The sequence below is a fragment of the Lampris incognitus genome, chromosome 2 (assembly GCF_029633865.1).
Source record: "Lampris incognitus isolate fLamInc1 chromosome 2, fLamInc1.hap2, whole genome shotgun sequence".
Classification (NCBI taxonomy): Eukaryota; Metazoa; Chordata; class Actinopteri; order Lampriformes; family Lampridae; genus Lampris; species Lampris incognitus.
Genome location: NC_079212.1, coordinates 127,971,335 through 127,988,006, shown reverse-complemented (window position 1 = coordinate 127,988,006; position 16,672 = coordinate 127,971,335). Strand labels below are relative to the sequence as shown.

Below are 16,672 nucleotides of genomic sequence, written 5' to 3'. Positions count from 1 at the left end.
TGGCCCAGTTTCCCTGTCCTGTGCTCCAACGGGAGGGATTAGTGAGATTAGTGTTGGGCTTTCTGACTCTGGGTTTTCCACAACCAGCCAGCATCCAACTGCATTAAACACAAATACACAGATATATGCTCAGACACACCTGCGTGCACATAAGAGGTATGGCTATTTCTCATTTAGCTATATAGGAGAGCCTACATACCTGCATGTGCACATAAAAACAAAAAAAACATATCTCAATATTGTACTTTGTATTGGCAGTTTTGTCCCAAAAAAAAAAGTCAAAAGATGGTCACACACGAATGGACACAGTTGTGAATGACTGATTTGATAAAATTTTATTTTGCCTGCCACGGTAATCTGTGTCAAGACGGGGAGGGAGCAAGTCGGGGATTAGAGTCACTCAGGCCTCAGCACGAGCTCTCAACATTGCCCCCAACATGTCCTTGCCTCTGTTACCATGGGCAAACTAATCTTCTCTACTACCTGCTCCCATAAAAGCATTTAACTTTTTTTATGCACAACTTACAATGTTACAATTTGTTACAATTTCATTTAGCAGACACTTTTATCTAAAGGGATGTATATCTGAGAGTTAACACAACACAAGCCAGGATCTAGTCAGGAGGCAACAAGATGCAAGTAAGTGCCAAAAAACTAGGTTCAAGTCCGATAGGACATAGGCGTCAACAGGCAGTGCGCAAAGGCAATGTATAGGGTGCATGGCAGTGTTTTTTTTTTTTTTTTAACATATTAATACCATCAGGTGTGGAGGTGTTCATGAAAGAGCTGGGTCTTTAGCTTCTTAAAGATGGAGAGGGACTCAATGGATCAAATGGAGTTTGGTAACTCGTTCCACCACCAGGGAACTACAGAAGAGAAGAGTCTGGCTTGTGACTTAGGGCCCCATTGTGGCAGAAATGCCAGGCGCCTTTCATTGGCAGAGCGTAGTGAACAGGACTGAGTGTAGACCTGCAATATATTCAACAACAACAAGAACAGGGCGATTCCGAGGACACTCATGAGTGCTTATTTTACCTCAAGGCATAGTTTCATTTCTGGTGGTGTCCCCCCCAAATAACAAGGCGTTGTGGTCGAATGAACGTTGCAGTGCAATTTTGGGTTGGGGTGGTGGTGAAGGGAATCTGGGGATCGATGACATAATTTTAAGTACTTCAAGGTATTGGATGAATACATTGTTGCCAAGTATTGTGTTTGTGTGAAAGTCCTTGAAAGTTTTGATTAAACAAGCGGGAAATGTGTCAATGGCGACAGGCATGGGTGCAAGTCCATGAATACTGGGATGGCATCCAGCACTTTACCTGTACCCCCATCCATAGGGTTAGTGGTTGTGTCAGGAAGGGCATCTGACATAAAATTTTGCCAAATCAATATGCGGATTGACAAGACCATACCAGATCAGTTGAGGCCCAGGTTAACAACGGCTGCCACTGGTGCTGTGGCCTCGCAGGGTAACGATGGAAACTATCTGCTGTGGTGGCCCAAGGGAAACAGGAAACAAGCCAAAACAGGAAGAAGTGGGAAATGTGTCAAGGCCCATTTGAAAAGCTTAATGGCCTTGAGTTTGATCTGTTCATTAAGATTATAAAAGTGTAGGATATATTATTTCTGATTTTTTCAATTGCTGTGAGATGGGGGGGAAAGTATTTCCGTTGGCTTACTTAACATAAAACAAACAATTACCACTCGAATCACCCCAATACGATCCCAAATGGTACTACTACTGAGATAATAAGATATTGAAAGCTGGGTAGAAACGCCTGACCCAATATTAAGCCATGGTAAATTCACAACAGGCTATTTCTGAACTCTACTTCATGATCAAAGAGTAAACAAAGACGGCTTTGTGTCACGATGCAGTGTAAAATTTGTGAGGAAAACATGCCAGGGTGGAACAAAACAAGAGCCTCTGGCCAAGCTGCTGCGACTTCCTTGTGTTTAATTTCTACCATTAGGAAGAAGGTGTCCTTACTTTGCACCGTACTTTACCCATCATCAAAAAAAATCACGTGCTGTCAAGGCCGTTTATCATCCAGCGCACATTTTCTTTGTGCCCTGGCACGTCACCAGTATTGGATTTGTGTTTGACTGCCTGTTGGGTTGTTTGCATTGCATGCGGGCAATGTGCACATGCATTATTTTATCACCGGTCAGTGTCCGTCTACCCCTCAACTCTCTCAGACCTCCCCGCTGCATTTCTCTATGTGAGGAGAGCTTAATTCTCTTCTGTCAGGTTGTTGAAATCCTCCTGTCACACGGAGAGAAAAACAGCTGAGTTCAGCTTTGCTCCCCCTCACTGTTTTTATGCTTCTTTTTTTCCCTCCTCCCCGTCTTTGTTTGTGCGTTCCTTCCCCTCAAAGGGTTACCACCCAACAACCTGCTCCGGCTGCTCCTGATTGGTGGATCATGCCTGAGAGGGGTGGGCTTAGTGTCAGCTAATGAGAGCTTTACCAGTCCTGAGACAGAGCTGGGTTGTCAGATAGATTTCCGTCTGCAGAGGAGACACAAGCGGGACCCGTCTCTAGCTGCACTTCCCACTACTGCGGCTCCAGCCTGGATCCTCACGAAACCTGTAAGGACACAATAGGGCCTTTCTACGCAGCTGCAGGAACCAGCATACAACCAGGCGAAAAACAAGGAATTTAACAATATTCTGACAGTGAGCCATTTCTCCACATCTCTATTTTTTTTTCTTCCTTACCCTTCTGTTTTCATCACCACTGCAGCCTCCGAAAACGTATCTGGAGAGAGGGACCAGAATAACCCGCTACATCCTGAGATTGTAACGCAACAAAATCAGGATTTATCCTTCTCTCTGCGGTGCTGGCGCTGATCCCCTTCACACACACACACACACCCACCCACACACACACACACACACACACACACACACACACACACACACACACACACACACATCCAGCTACAGCGGCCCCCACCACAGTGTTCGTGCATACGCGAGGAGGCTAATGCCCGCAATAGTGTGGTCGGGGCTAGAGGAGGATGAGTCCGGCAGTGGAGGCTCAGGCCCAGGAGGCCGTGGACACAGAGCAAAAGCGGGAGCAGCAGCATCAGCAGAGCCAGCTCCAGCGCCAGCAGTGCTATACGGAAAAAGGGGTCATGCTTGAGCCCTTTGTCCACCAGGTAGGGGGCCACTCCTGTGTGCTGCGCTTTGGGGAGCAGACCATCTGCAAGCCCCTCATCCCCCGCGAGCACCAGTTCTACAAGAGCCTGCCTGCTGCCATGAGGAAGTTCACCCCCCAGTACAGAGGTAAATGAGACTGCTCTTTACCGACTACTCACTGCCTGTGTTTTAGCTGTTGTTTCTGTGTTGCGGTGTGCATCTCTCTCTCTCTCTCTCTCTCTCTCTCTCTCTCTCGCTCTCGCTCTCTGTCTCTCTCTCATCCCCCCTATGTACTCCTATTGATAAACACTAAGTGAGGATAGATTTGGGCTCTCAACGCGGTTGTTACAAGGCATATAAGGGGTTAGGAGGAGTCAATGTTTTTGGGGGGGGGTGCTGAGCTCCCTACCACTACACAGACATTTTTTTAGGTGTCTGCCAGGAGCAGCATGTGCTATAAAGGGCCTACCCACAGGAGGCAGCACAGAGAAGTGGGTCCGTGTTGACCGTGGTTGGAGCTCTGGGTGGCCTGTGAGTGCGAGGCCAGGTTAAGAAAACAGGTAAGTCTGGTAAGCGGCCAGGTAGGAGCTTGTGTTTCTCTCCCAACTGCGCAGCCAGCCCTGGTATGTGTTTGCCAGCAGGGTGAAAGTGATACGAGGCGAGCGACTACCTAGCTCATATCCGAAGGACGAGAGAGAGAGAGAGAGAGAGAGAGAGAGAGAGAGAGAGAGAGAGAGAGAGAGAGAGAGAGAGAGAGAGAGAGAGAGAGAGAGAGAGAGAGAGAGAGAGAGAGAGAGAGAGAGAGAGATCTACACAGCTGCATGAGGGCTATCACAAGGGCAGGCCTGGCTGTGTCAGCAGAGCTAATGGACTACCCCCTCATCCTCGTATCGGGATCCGAAAGGAACAAGCGGTCTAACAAAGAAAAGACTTTGCCACTTCACTGTGACGCACACAACAACACACTCATAGGGAGTTGATAGACTTGTTTAACTTGTGTGTCCTGCCAAGTCAAAAAAAAGAAACACATGCTTTGTTTTACGTCACACATATTGTTTCACACCTACAATTCACAAATATGCTTTCCAAAAATCTTAACTAGCTTGGCGTTTTTTTTTTCATCAATCATTCAAAGCAAACGAAGGGTTAAATCCTCCATGCATCAGTAAGTGGCATCAGTAAGGCTGACATTCAGATGGCAAAAGAAACTGCAGGGTCCTAAAAAGACCCCTGTTGGGTTGACTGTTGATCGAGGCCACTGTGTCCTCCTCTTCCTACCCACACCATGCCGTGTGGTGTGAGTAGGAAGTGTTATTTCTTACTGCCTTATGGGTCAGTGCAGCTGTTTCCCCTTTTTGTCCCTGATGGAGAAGTGAAAGGTGAGCCTGCACATCAGCCAACATTAGACAGTTTCCTCTCACAGACTGTCTTAAAGAGGGACTGCCTGCTGCCTGTGTTATTTCATGTAGGAACACCACGAAAAAAAGTGAAAAAGATGCACAATTATATGTGGAAACAAAGGATGCTGTGATTTTTTGCCTCCTCCGTCCTTATTCTCTCTTTCTCTCACTCTCTCCTTTTTTTGTCTTTTTCCTTCTCTTGCTCTGCCATGGGCCTCTTTTTCCCATGTTAGCATTTGCATAAAGTCATAATTTAGCTACATTATGTTCTCTTGCCTTGGCTTGTCCTGCAACAGTATTGTGGCTCAGAAGGTGGAGGGAAGGGACGTGGTGTAACTTGCAGCATGAGAAATTGTTTTGCCATTAAGATGAATAATTGTCATTTGCTCTCTGTTGCTGAAATTATGGCCTGTCAGTATCATATTCAAACGAGGCAGTTGCATTTATTTTCCTCTCATTGGGTGACGCTATAATGGTTGCTGTGTGAGATGTGGATATTCTTTCATTTGTTGCCAGTCATTCTGTTTGTGATTAACTTGATGTCTTAAATAAATGTCATTATGCCGAGATTTCTGTAGCCTTCTGTCATTTGTGTTTGGGCTGGAGTTGTTTTTCTGCTTGCTGCTGCATGCTTTACAAAATTAAGCTTGATAATTACTACATTTTGTTGCTCTGTGTGTGTGTTTGTGTGTGTATGTGTGTGTGTGTGTGTGAGAGAGTGAGAGAGCAGAGAGAGAGAGAGAGAGAGAGAAAAGGATTGTTGAATGAGAAAAGTCACCGAGCAAATTAATGTGAGAATATATTGAGTTCAATCTTGTCCCCCCTCTCTCTTGTTTCTCAGCGTCTTGCTTGCTCCCCCTCTTTGTTATAAGAAGCTCGGTATCTCTGTCCTATCTTCCCTGTCTATCACAGTCTTGTCAAGGTTTTGTTGGATTTCTATCAGGTGTCTCAAACAAAGGCGGCTGCAGACACAAACTGCTCTGTAATTGTAACTGTGGTGAAGAGCAGACATAGATGGGGTAAGAGATGCTCAGCTCTTTGTAGCTTTTCCTATCTCATCTGGTGATGGCGGGGGGTTGGTGGTCTTTTTGTCAGAGGAAGCAAAACGCACAGCCCCCATGACACATGTCTTAAGGCGGTTTACAATTTTGCTTCTATTTCCCTCTCTTCCTCTATCTGTATGTCCCTGTCTCTTTCTCTTTTCTCCCTCTCTCGCTCTCTCTCGCTCTCCCTTAGGCGTGGTGTCGGTCAGCTTCGAGGAGGATGAGGAGGGAAACCTGTGCCTCATCGCCTACCCACTTCACAGCGACCCAGCCGGAGACTCGGACAACAAGGAGCCCTCGGCCGACTGCGAGCCCAAGAGCAAGATGCTCAAGTGGGGCAACAAGATGACATCCACCCAGCTTGTTGACAATGAAAACTACAGCAAAGACGGCCGGGGCCGCCACTCCCGCAAAGACAAGGACAAGAGGTGAAGTGTGGGACAAACGTCCAACATCTGGCACAGACATCCGTCGTCTCAGACCTGATAAGCACAAACAAGCCCTCGGGGACCTTTCACACGTACAGAACAACGCGATATGAGTCCCTTTCATGCTGACACGAGGCTCATTTAATCGCTGTCAACAGATGTTACAGCAGCTGTCATGCAACACATCCCATTACCTAACTGTGACGTGTTACCCCCCACCCCTCCCCAATTTCCCTCAGACCACTGAAGCTGTTGTCCTCATGACAACAGAAAAATGGACTAGCCAAAAACAAAAAACAAAAAATAAAACAAAGCCCACACTGATAAGATGAGACGGTGTGATGAGACGCACACAATAGCATACACAATGTGACCTCATGTAAATAGGCGCTAGTTGCCGCAAGCGGCAGATCCCAGGGCCTTGGCTGGCACAGACGGGATGAGAGCACCCCAGGCTTATGTAAAGCCATTGCTTGCTTGTGCGCATGCACACGCACACGCACACGCACGCACACACACACACACACACACACACACACACATATACACAAAGCACACACATTTGGCAGCTTTGACTCAGTCAGGCCTGACCTTAGAGAAGAAGAAAGGCTCAGTGAGGGGTTGGTGGGTGAACACTTCTGTTTAGATAGAGCGATGACGTTAAATGAATGACACACTTTCAAATCCGTCGGGGCACCTCCTAATATAGAGTGTGACGTTGGATCACCAACTTGTTTTTTTCCACTCTGCTGCCCAAATGACACAATCCAACCAAGCTCACAAACACACCAGTACCCAGAGTGAGAAATTCTTAAAAACGGTGCACGCGCGCGCGCGCACGCACGCACGCACGCACGCACACACGCACACACACACACACAACCAGTAGAAGTCATGGCTTCACTATACAGATTCACTCAGTTTTAGTTTAGGCGAGCTGTTGTTTAACGTCATCCTTTGTGCTGTCATGATCACACTGCAGCTCTGTGGTCAGTACTGTATATAAATCTGATGAGTCTCTCTCTCTCTCTCTCTCTCTCTCTCTCTCTCTCTCTCTCTCTCTCTCTCTCTCTCTCTCTCTCTCTCTCTCTCTCTCTCTCTCTCTCTATCTTTCTATCTCTAGTGGCCAAAAGCTCCAGGAGGATGTTGAACTAGAGTGGCTGCAGCAGGCTGAGGTGCGTTCCTACAGACTGGAGCGTAGCCACACCAACGCTGTACCGCAGCTTAAACACAACCCCTGGAGCCTCAAGTGTCACCAGCAGCATCTGCAAAGAATGAAGGAGAATGCCAAGCACCGCAATCAATACAGTATCCTTTTTTTTTTAACTGACCAGAGTATTGTGTACAGGCATGCTTATAAGTAGCGTAAGAGGCTAGTTATCTGTCCTAGGAATGTGGTATCACTTTCTTTGCCTTGTGGCATTGGCTTCCTTTAGCACTTTATTTTAGCTTGTCGTAGTGATGTGCAGGTGGCCACAGTTTGTGGGACCTGCATCACCCGTGGGTTCAGTTTGGAAAAAAAAAATCTTGTTGGTGACGTTTGGACGGGTTGTACAGTGATCAGGTTAATACAATGAAAAAAAAAACGTTTTAGATTAATAAAGTTACAATTAATAAATATAAGCTACCTAAGCATTAAATTATGATAATCTACCCTGACCTGTGCAGGCTATGCATGCACAACATGTGTGCAGTGAATAATCACTTGTAAAAAAAATGGTAGCGGACTAAAAAGCTTTTTTCCTTCTTTTGCTGTTTCAACTGCACAATAATTCATGGTTCCAGTTGATGTCCAGTTGCCAAACATGGGTTGGGTTGTGGCCAGTTGACAGTATTAACACACTATTACATGTATTGTTAAGATGGTAGAAATCCAGATCGATACAATAGATGCATGACAGCAGCAGAGACTTTTGGTTTGGATTGATTGATGAGCTGTGTCATAAGCTGCATGTCTATTGCAAAATACTCACGAGGATAAAGTCCATACCCTCTTCCGCTTGGCACTCCTTGACCCCAGTTCCTCAGAATTCATCCTACTGGAAAACCTGACATGGCGCCACACAGTGCCATGTGTGTTGGACCTGAAGATGGGCACGCGGCAGCACGGGGACGACGCCTCTGAGGAGAAGAAGGCCGTGCAAATCCGCAAGTGTCAGCAAAGCACGTCGGCCTCAATAGGAGTCCGCCTCTGTGGTATGCAGGTAGGCTCCCTGCCAAGACCAGATGCTATCAGGTTGTTGTGAATGCCAGGGTTTTATTCCCTGGTGTGACAGGTTAGTTTACTGTGGGCTGTGACCTCAGATGAAAAGGATTCTGCTTCACAGTGAACTTGAGTGTGTGTGGTCGAGGGAGTTTGTAGCCATCATTTCTAATCCTCTTTTAGAAGACCAACTCTGGAAAATAATACTCAAGTGATTTATAACCTTTATCCTTTATCCTATAACAGGTGTACCATTCCGACTCAGGCCAGTTGATGTTTATGAACAAGTACCATGGCCGAAAGCTGACCCTTCCAGGATTCAAGGAGGCTCTATTCCAGTTTTTCCACAACGGGCAACACCTGCGCCGCGAGCTCCTTTCCCCGGTGCTACGAAGGCTGAGAGAGATGCAGGCTGCACTGGAGGCCTGTGAGTCCTACCGCTTCTACTCCAGCTCCCTACTCATCATCTATGACGGAGAGCCGCACCGCACGCACACGCACCGACACACCGAGGATGGCCTCTCAGAAGAGGAAGAGGAAGAGGAGGACGAGGAAGAGGAGGCTGAGGAGGAGGATGATGACGACGATGTTGCGGGTGCCCTTGACTTCCCCCACAGCCCCTCCACATCGATCGGCGGTGGCAGCGGTTGCCCCAGTGGCAGCAGTAACAGCGGCAGTGGTAGCCCGGGTGTCAGCCGGCATGGCCCAGCCCACCCAGACCCCCACAGCCCGGTGGTGGATGTGAGGATGATAGACTTTGCCCACACTACCTGCCGCCACTACGGAGAGGACAGTGTGGTCCATGAGGGCCAGGACAGCGGTTACATCTTTGGTCTCCAGAACCTGATCACTATCATCTCTCAGCTGGAGGACCACAGTACAGACTAGACTGGCACACACACACACACACACACACACACACACACACACAGAAAGACACACAAACTTACAGTTGCACAATTGCACACATTTTACACACTCTCTATTTTTGCCCTTCGGCGGAAAACAGCAGGAAGGGATTACAATAAAGGAGAAGTTTTTTTTCTTTCCCTTAGTCACATCAACAACCTTTCCGAGAGGTCTTGCCTTTTCCGCCATTGGTGCTTCTCGTGGTGTTTCTGTTCTATTTGTTCGTCCGAAGGAGAAAGGGCAGAAACGAGGGCTGCATAGAAGATCACCTGATGAGCTCATGTTCATCGGACTCAGTGCTTCTTCATCTGTTATCGTCTAACTTGTTATTTTTCAACACCTTTTAACCCAGTTCATGGTTTAGAAACTGAATTAGACAGCGGTTATAAAGCTGTTTAGGACAGCGAGCATGTTTTTGACCTTGTTCCATTCCAAAGAAAGCACCGGTTGTTTGAGATGTGCGCGCACTTTTACGTGCTCTGCAATGCTTCTGTGTACTGCCAATTAGTCAGGATTCATTGGGAGAGCAGGAGCGTTGGGAGGAAAGGTAAAGTCCTATCTCACCCTCCTTTCTCCTCCACGTGTTAATTTTACTATCCCTCCTTACTTATCCCTCCTTCATTCAAAGGGACTAAATTCATGTAAGTATCAGAGCCAGATGATATAGAGATATTTATTTATTTGACATGTTTCTTAAAATAAACTAAAAATGTAAAAAAAAAAAAACATGAACGAAAGGAGCAACATTCCACGTGATTAATGTTACAATAATGACATTAATAAACATTGTTATTTGACATTTTAAGATACCTCTATCTTGTATATCTGTGTTGTCCACAGTTGGTTGGAGGAGAAATAAAGACTTCGTTTGTGCTAAAATGGCTGTTCCTGTCGTTCGTAACGTTGCCTCGGTGGCTTCAGGATGGAGGCAGGAACAAGGCCTCCACTAAATACAACACAAAGCAGAACCTGGCAACAGGCAAATTTCATGTAGATGTACAAGATGGGAAGTCTGTTGCTGTGTGTGAGCGCGCGTCTGTGTTGGGGTTACAAGGAAACGAGTTATGACAGCTCATAATGACAGACTGATACCTCACTGATACGCTGGAGTGCATGAGTTGACTTGATCTATTATCACCATGGAGTTGCAGCTCGGTCTCACCCCAACCTACTGAGCACAGAAATATCCAAAGCACAGGTTAAACGAATGGCCGGGTAGTTCGACGGCATTTAAGAGCTCTAAACTCAGGCGAACACTTCGGGAATTTCATCGAGAAGAATGCTCTATCTTCTAGACAAACTATGAAAAACCACTTTAATCTCAGCATTTATCGGTTTATTTTCACTGTAGACTGACCTGAAATGTGTAAGCATGTATTTATTGCTACGTGATGCTGCAGTATAGCGGTAATAAAGAACCTCCTTCTGTACATCTGTAGCGTTAGCTTTGTTTATCTCAAGCCATAACTGTGTTTTCGTTGCAATGATGACAGAGACTGATTTGTTCTGACAGGCTGAGGCTGACTGGTGTGACAGCCAAAGAGCATGTGAGAGAGAGAGAGAGTGTGAGAGAGAGAGAGAGAGACACACACACACACACACACACACACACACACACACACACACACACACACACACACACACACACACACACACACACACACACACACACACACACACACACAGATCATTCAGATGTGAGGTCACCCTGGGCTGAAAAAGGAAGATCGTGTCTCAGCTAGTTCTGTCCAGCCTCCAGCCAGTCCAAAGCAGAGACTGAGGGAATGGATGAATAAGCCAATTACTGAGTCCAAGTCAGTCGTCTGCTCCCTGGAAAATGTGTGAGTCACAGGCTTTGGGATGCTCAGAGAATAGCTCTTTAACAGCCACCCAGGTCACCAGGTCACCCAACTGTTGTGTCAACAGTGTGCAGGGGCAATTAGCATCACTGTGTGCCTTCCCTGGAATATGCTTGGGTTTAACCATTAATCTGAAAAAGAAAGTACTATTTTTATTCACCATCAATCTGGGATATAAACCAAAGGTGGGACATAAATATTACACCTACGCTGGTTATTATACTTGGTAGATTTTTGGAGTCATGAGCCATTTTAGGCTATATGGTAAAGCAATTCTGAATCATTTATTATCTCCTTTTTCCAAGTAGTCCTACATTCAGAGGTTGTCATGCAAAGTAAAATAATTATTATGGAGTTCCATAAGTGGTACTGTGGCATTGTGAATATGGTTGACAAATGAACATGATCCAGTGGGTGATCTACACATTTTTGGGCACAGAATTTTAGAATATGCACAAAAGTGTAAGGATTTTATTTTATTTTATTTTATTTTAATTTTTTTTGCGAAGATTGAACGATTCTTTTTAGTGGGCCTGTATTTTACTTTTGAGAAAATTTATTTTAAATCAAGCACTGCCTTGACACAAGCAGTGCTTTTGTTTTAGTATAATGTTTTAATACACCTTCTACCTCCAAGGACCACCACTAGTGCCTGAAGGTATATTGTGCAATTGATTCAAACAGTGGCCACTGTTTCGGTCAGACTTTGGGATCGTTGTTTGCTTTATTACTTGGGAAGGAGAGAAACCAGCTGATGCAGCACCACTTCGAATTCCCTTTGAGGCTTTCAGTTGTTTCTATTTCCCAAAGAAATTCACACTGTTGACCAATGGCAAAATATGCTATGTGTCAGTAGAGCTCTCGTGTTGCCGAGGCACTCCACATAGCCACGATGGCACATGCCACCATGGATTGCCCCTTTAATATTCTAGTCTATTCCATTTGATTCGATTCTATTCATTCTTTAAGTGTAGTTCAAGCACTCACTCTGGAATATACCTTACTGTTGTCGTAGAACTATAACATTTATAATTACTTGATAGTTTAGCTTGTTGATGTTCTCTGTAACAGCCATTAGTGTAACCCACTTATTATGTTGCAAACTAGGACAGGGCCCCTTGCTAAGCCAGGAAAGGCAGACAGTGACAGGCTGAACCGTCTTAAGTGGGGTAATGTCCTTGAAGACCGTCTCTTGGAGGGCAACTTGCTGGTCAATGGTTACAAGTTTGTGAGTTATGATCCCACAGTGGCCTAACCAGTTTAAAGCCTCGGTATGACACTGCGATTGCTAGAAAAAGCTTCATAGCCACCATCAGTCAAAAAGCAGAGGATGTTTTTGATGTGGCTTTGTTGCATGATTGCAGAGTGAAAGATTGATAGATGAAGGGAAGGAGAGAAGAGGGCGACAAGCCCCCCCCCCCGGACAGGAGGAGGGGGATCTGTAGCTGTTGTTGTGTAACAGCCTCAGGGTCAGCGGACCCTTCAAATCTAATGTCTCCTATCCAAATAATCTACTTCTGTCACCAAATATGCGGTATGGCACATGGTACTACACCTACGTGTGTGTGCGCGCACGTGTGTGCGTGTGTGTACGTGCGTGTGTGTGTGTGTGTGTGTCTGTGTGTGTGTGTGCCTTCCTTGTGCGGGCATACGGCTTTACTTGTGTGAGAATGGAAGTGTGCACACATTGCCCTCCTCTTGCTTTGTAAGGTTACTGTTGCAAGTAGACCAGTTGCGTAACAGTGGTGGAAATCGCTATGGCAACAGCAGCATAGTATCTGTTTTAGCCTTTGCTATCACGCTGAGAATGAAATGGTGTCCTAGATTTCTTGAACCGTTGGGCTCATAGTGTTGATGATCGATATCTGTGAATATGATATCAATATGATATCAATCTGCCTTTTGCATTTATTTGATTATTTTTTTAAAGAAAAAAAAATCTACGTTGGTTCTTTCTCAGGAACTTGTCTCAGGTTCAATGGTGACGTATATTGGTAGATTAAATTTGTCCATGATACGCTTGTTTAAAAACCTGCATCTAAAACTGCACCCACTGTACATATGCTGTGTTGTTGAGGAAACATGACTCACGCTCAGGTAATTTGTTGTTCAGGGAAGCTTTATTTGACACACAGTGTGCACGAAGTAGAGCGTATACAGATGGAGTAGGTCAGTCAGAGTAAGCTCCACTGACTAAGATAGGGAAGTGAATGAGTTTATTCATCAAAGTAAACAAAGGGAAACTTTACTGATTTATTTGAATGAACAGGAGCACCTAATCCAAACTATATCAAAAAAGGAGATAAACTGGCATGGGAATGTCCTCTATTTTCGTGGTCATGAAACATTCTGCACCGAGTGGAAAAGTACAGAAAAGCACTGCTATGTACAGCTGCAGTGAATTTTCTTCCGCAGTATGTTGATATTAGTGACAATGACGATGTATGAATTAAATACAGTGGTCATTGCTTTAACCAAAGCTCCTAATACAATTTTATGTGCAGCCTCAATTAGAATCAAGCCCCTATCCCACCCTGGGCAGCACGGTGGCCCAGCGGTTAGTGCTGTATCCTCACAGCAAGAAGGTCCTGGGTTCAAACCATGGGGTTGTCCAACCGGGGAGATTGGGGGGGGTCATCCCAAGTTGTCCTCTGTGTGGAGTTTGCATGTTCTCCTCGTGTCTGTGTAGGGTTTTCTCCAGTTTCCCTACCATCAAAAAGAAACATGCATGTTGGGGTTTATACTGCTCTCTGTGCCCCTGACCAAAGCAATGGGGAAAGAACTGCAGCTGGTCCCCGGGCGCAGCATGAAGACGGCAGCTTCACTGCACTGCTCCTAGCTACTCAGGTCACAGCTAGGATGGGTTAATTTGCAGTAACCGAATTTCCCCAAGGGGATTAATAAAGGAAACTTAATCTTAATCTACATGTATGCTGCTATTGCCATGCTATGCCAGTTGAGCTGCCCATCCAAACATGGTGCAAAAGGAATTTCATTTGGTTGTGTTTTCGACATTTCACACCGTCGTATATAACACTGACTTTTAGAACTTCTGAGTCATTTTCTTTTCTCTTAGCAGATCATTCATTCATTATTTATTTTAGTTTTTTTTTTACTACTTTATTAATCCCCGTGGGGCAATTCTTTCTCTGCATTTAACCCATCCTAACGGTGTAGCTAGGAGCAGTGGGCAGCCGCCGTGCAGCATCCTTCATTATCTGCTATAGTCTGTGAAGAACGTTCAAAAACATCCATTCAAATGTATTGTGTGCCCTTGCTGAAAGACAGCGTATCTCCATTCCATAGCTATCCTAAAATTTATACTGCCGTCTCTCTTTCTGTGTAGCTACTGTCAACTTTGTATGGGAAGTCCAGGATGGTCCAGACCATATCAGATGTCACTGTCCTAGTTCAGCCCTGCATTTGCCTACCTGGTGTTTATGGAAAGTGTCATTGTCTCTCTTGAGATCCGCTGTACACTGCAGAATCAAAACTGACATTTCTTATTTAGCACACTGTTTTATCCTAAGAAACAGAGACAGTCAGCTTGGCAGTAGTGTATTTGTTGTGCACATGTATTTCTGTGTGTGTCAGGAATGGATGTAGTCATTTTGGGGCCTAAGCCAAACATGGGCAGGGGGCCCTCCACATCCCTTGTTCTTGTTAGGGTTGGTGGAAGACCCAAAGCGCAAGACACCAGACAGAGATGGGGTTAGCCGAAAACTGGCGTACTTTATTCCTTACGCGTACAAATGGTCAAACATAGGAAGGCAATGAGCGACAAGGAAAAAACTGAAAGTCCAAGGGGAAAAAACTCGCGGGTAATCCAAACGGGAACACGGCAGGATACTTCCACGGGGAAACTTTGCAAGGGAAAAACATGAACCAAGGGCTGGGGTGAGTTCGGAGAGAAAAAGACCGTGAGGGGAGAGTAGCCGCTACTGCGGGGAGGTTACAACACGAACTGACAACGGGCACGTGGGAGGCCACCAAACTTAAGCCCAGCCCTGATGACTAAGCCCGGCCCTGACGAGCCGATTGGCTGCCGGCGCGGGGTGGGCGGGCCACGGCGCGGGGTGGGCGAGCCATAACAGTACCCCCCCCCCTCCACGGGAGCCACCAGGCGACTTGCCCGGCTTGTCCTGATGGGAATGATGGAACTCTGAGCAGCCCAGGGTCCAGGATGAGCTGGTGGGAGACCCAGCTACGTTCCTCCGGACCATAGCCCTCCCAGTCCACCAAATACTGGAACCCCCATCCTCGGCACCGGACGTCCAGCAGCCAGCGGACCTTCCACTGGGGGTGCCCATCCACGATCTCAGGGGGAGGCGGAGCCGGGGCCAGAGGCATCAGAGGACTGTGGGAGACTGGCTTAACCCGAGACACATGAAACACGGGATGGGTCTTCAAGGAAGCCGGAAGCTTAAGACTCACCGCCGCAGGGCTGAGAACCTTCCTGATCTCAAAGGGCCCGACAAACCGGGGGTTCAGCTTCTTCGCGGTGGACTGAAGCGGGAGATCCTTCAAGGACAGCCACACCCTTTGGCCTGGTTGGTACGTAGGTGCTGGGGACCGGCGTTGGTTGGCTCCCCGACTGGCGCGCTCAGCTGCCCGGAGCAGAGCAGCTCTGGTCACCTCCCAGACGCGACGACACCGGTTCGGATGGGCCTGCACGGAGGGAACCGCCACTTCCGACTCCTGCGCAGCAAAGAGAGGCGGCTGGTAGCCCAGGGACACCTCAAAAGGTGAGAGGCCAGTGGCAGAGCTGACCAGGAAGTTGATGGCATACTCGACCCAGGGGAGGAACCGGCTCCAGGAGCTGGGCTTCTTGGCGGCCACACACCGGAGGGCATACTCCATGCTCTGGTTCATCCTCTCTGTCTGTCCGTTAGTCTGTGGGTGATAGCCAGAGGAGAGACTAACAGAGGCACCCAACCCCTTACAAAAGGCCCGCCATACCTGGGAGACGAACTGGGGCCCTCGGTCCGAGATGACGTCCAGGGGAAGGCCAAGGAGACGGAACACGTGGCTCGTCAGGAGGTACGCCATCTCAGAAGCCGATGGGAGTCTGGGGAGGGCCACCAGGTGCACTCCCTTACTGAAGTGGTCCACCACTGTCAGGATCACAGTGTTACCCTGGGAGGGAGGCAGTCCGGAGACAAAATCCAACGCCACATGGGACCAGGACCGGCTTGGAGTTGGGAGGGGCTGCAGCAGACCCACGGGTGCCTGGTGAGAGGCCTTGCTGCGAGCACAGACAGAGCAGGCCCCTACGAAGTCCCTGACGTCGTTCCTCATGGTGGGCCACCAGAAACGCCGAGCCAGAAAGGTGAAGGTGCGGTGGACACCCGGGTGGCAAGCAAACTGACTGGCATGGCCCCACTGGAGAACCCGGGGCCGGACTGCGTCCCGGATGAATAGGCGGCGTGGAGGGACGTGGCTCGGGGCGGGATGGGAGCGCAATGCCTGCCTGACCACGGTCTCGATGCCCCAGGTGACCACGCCAACCACCCTGGCCTCAGGAAGGATGGGAGTCGGCTCCTCTGTAGCTGGCTCCCTCCTCGAGTGTTGTCAGGACAGGGAGTCTGCCTTCGTGTTGCGGGACCCGGGGCGATAAGTCAGCGTGAAGTCAAACCAACTGAGGAAGCTAGCCCACCGTGCCTGCCGACCATTGAGGCGCTTGGTTGC

General features: G+C 47.5%; 1 protein-coding gene across 1 annotated transcript; it reads left to right on the top strand.

Moving 5' to 3' along the window:
* Positions 1-2,506: 2,506 nt before the first annotated feature.
* Positions 2,507-10,542, top strand: LOC130107303 (inositol hexakisphosphate kinase 2-like). The gene is made up of 6 exons (XM_056273835.1): positions 2,507-2,590; positions 2,745-3,289; positions 5,779-6,013; positions 7,137-7,321; positions 8,042-8,217; positions 8,463-10,542. The coding sequence occupies exons 2-6, from the start codon at positions 3,022-3,024 to the stop codon at positions 9,102-9,104; spliced, it is 1,506 nt and encodes a 501-aa protein (XP_056129810.1). The 5' UTR covers positions 2,507-2,590; positions 2,745-3,021; the 3' UTR covers positions 9,105-10,542.
* Positions 10,543-16,672: the final 6,130 nt, after the last annotated feature.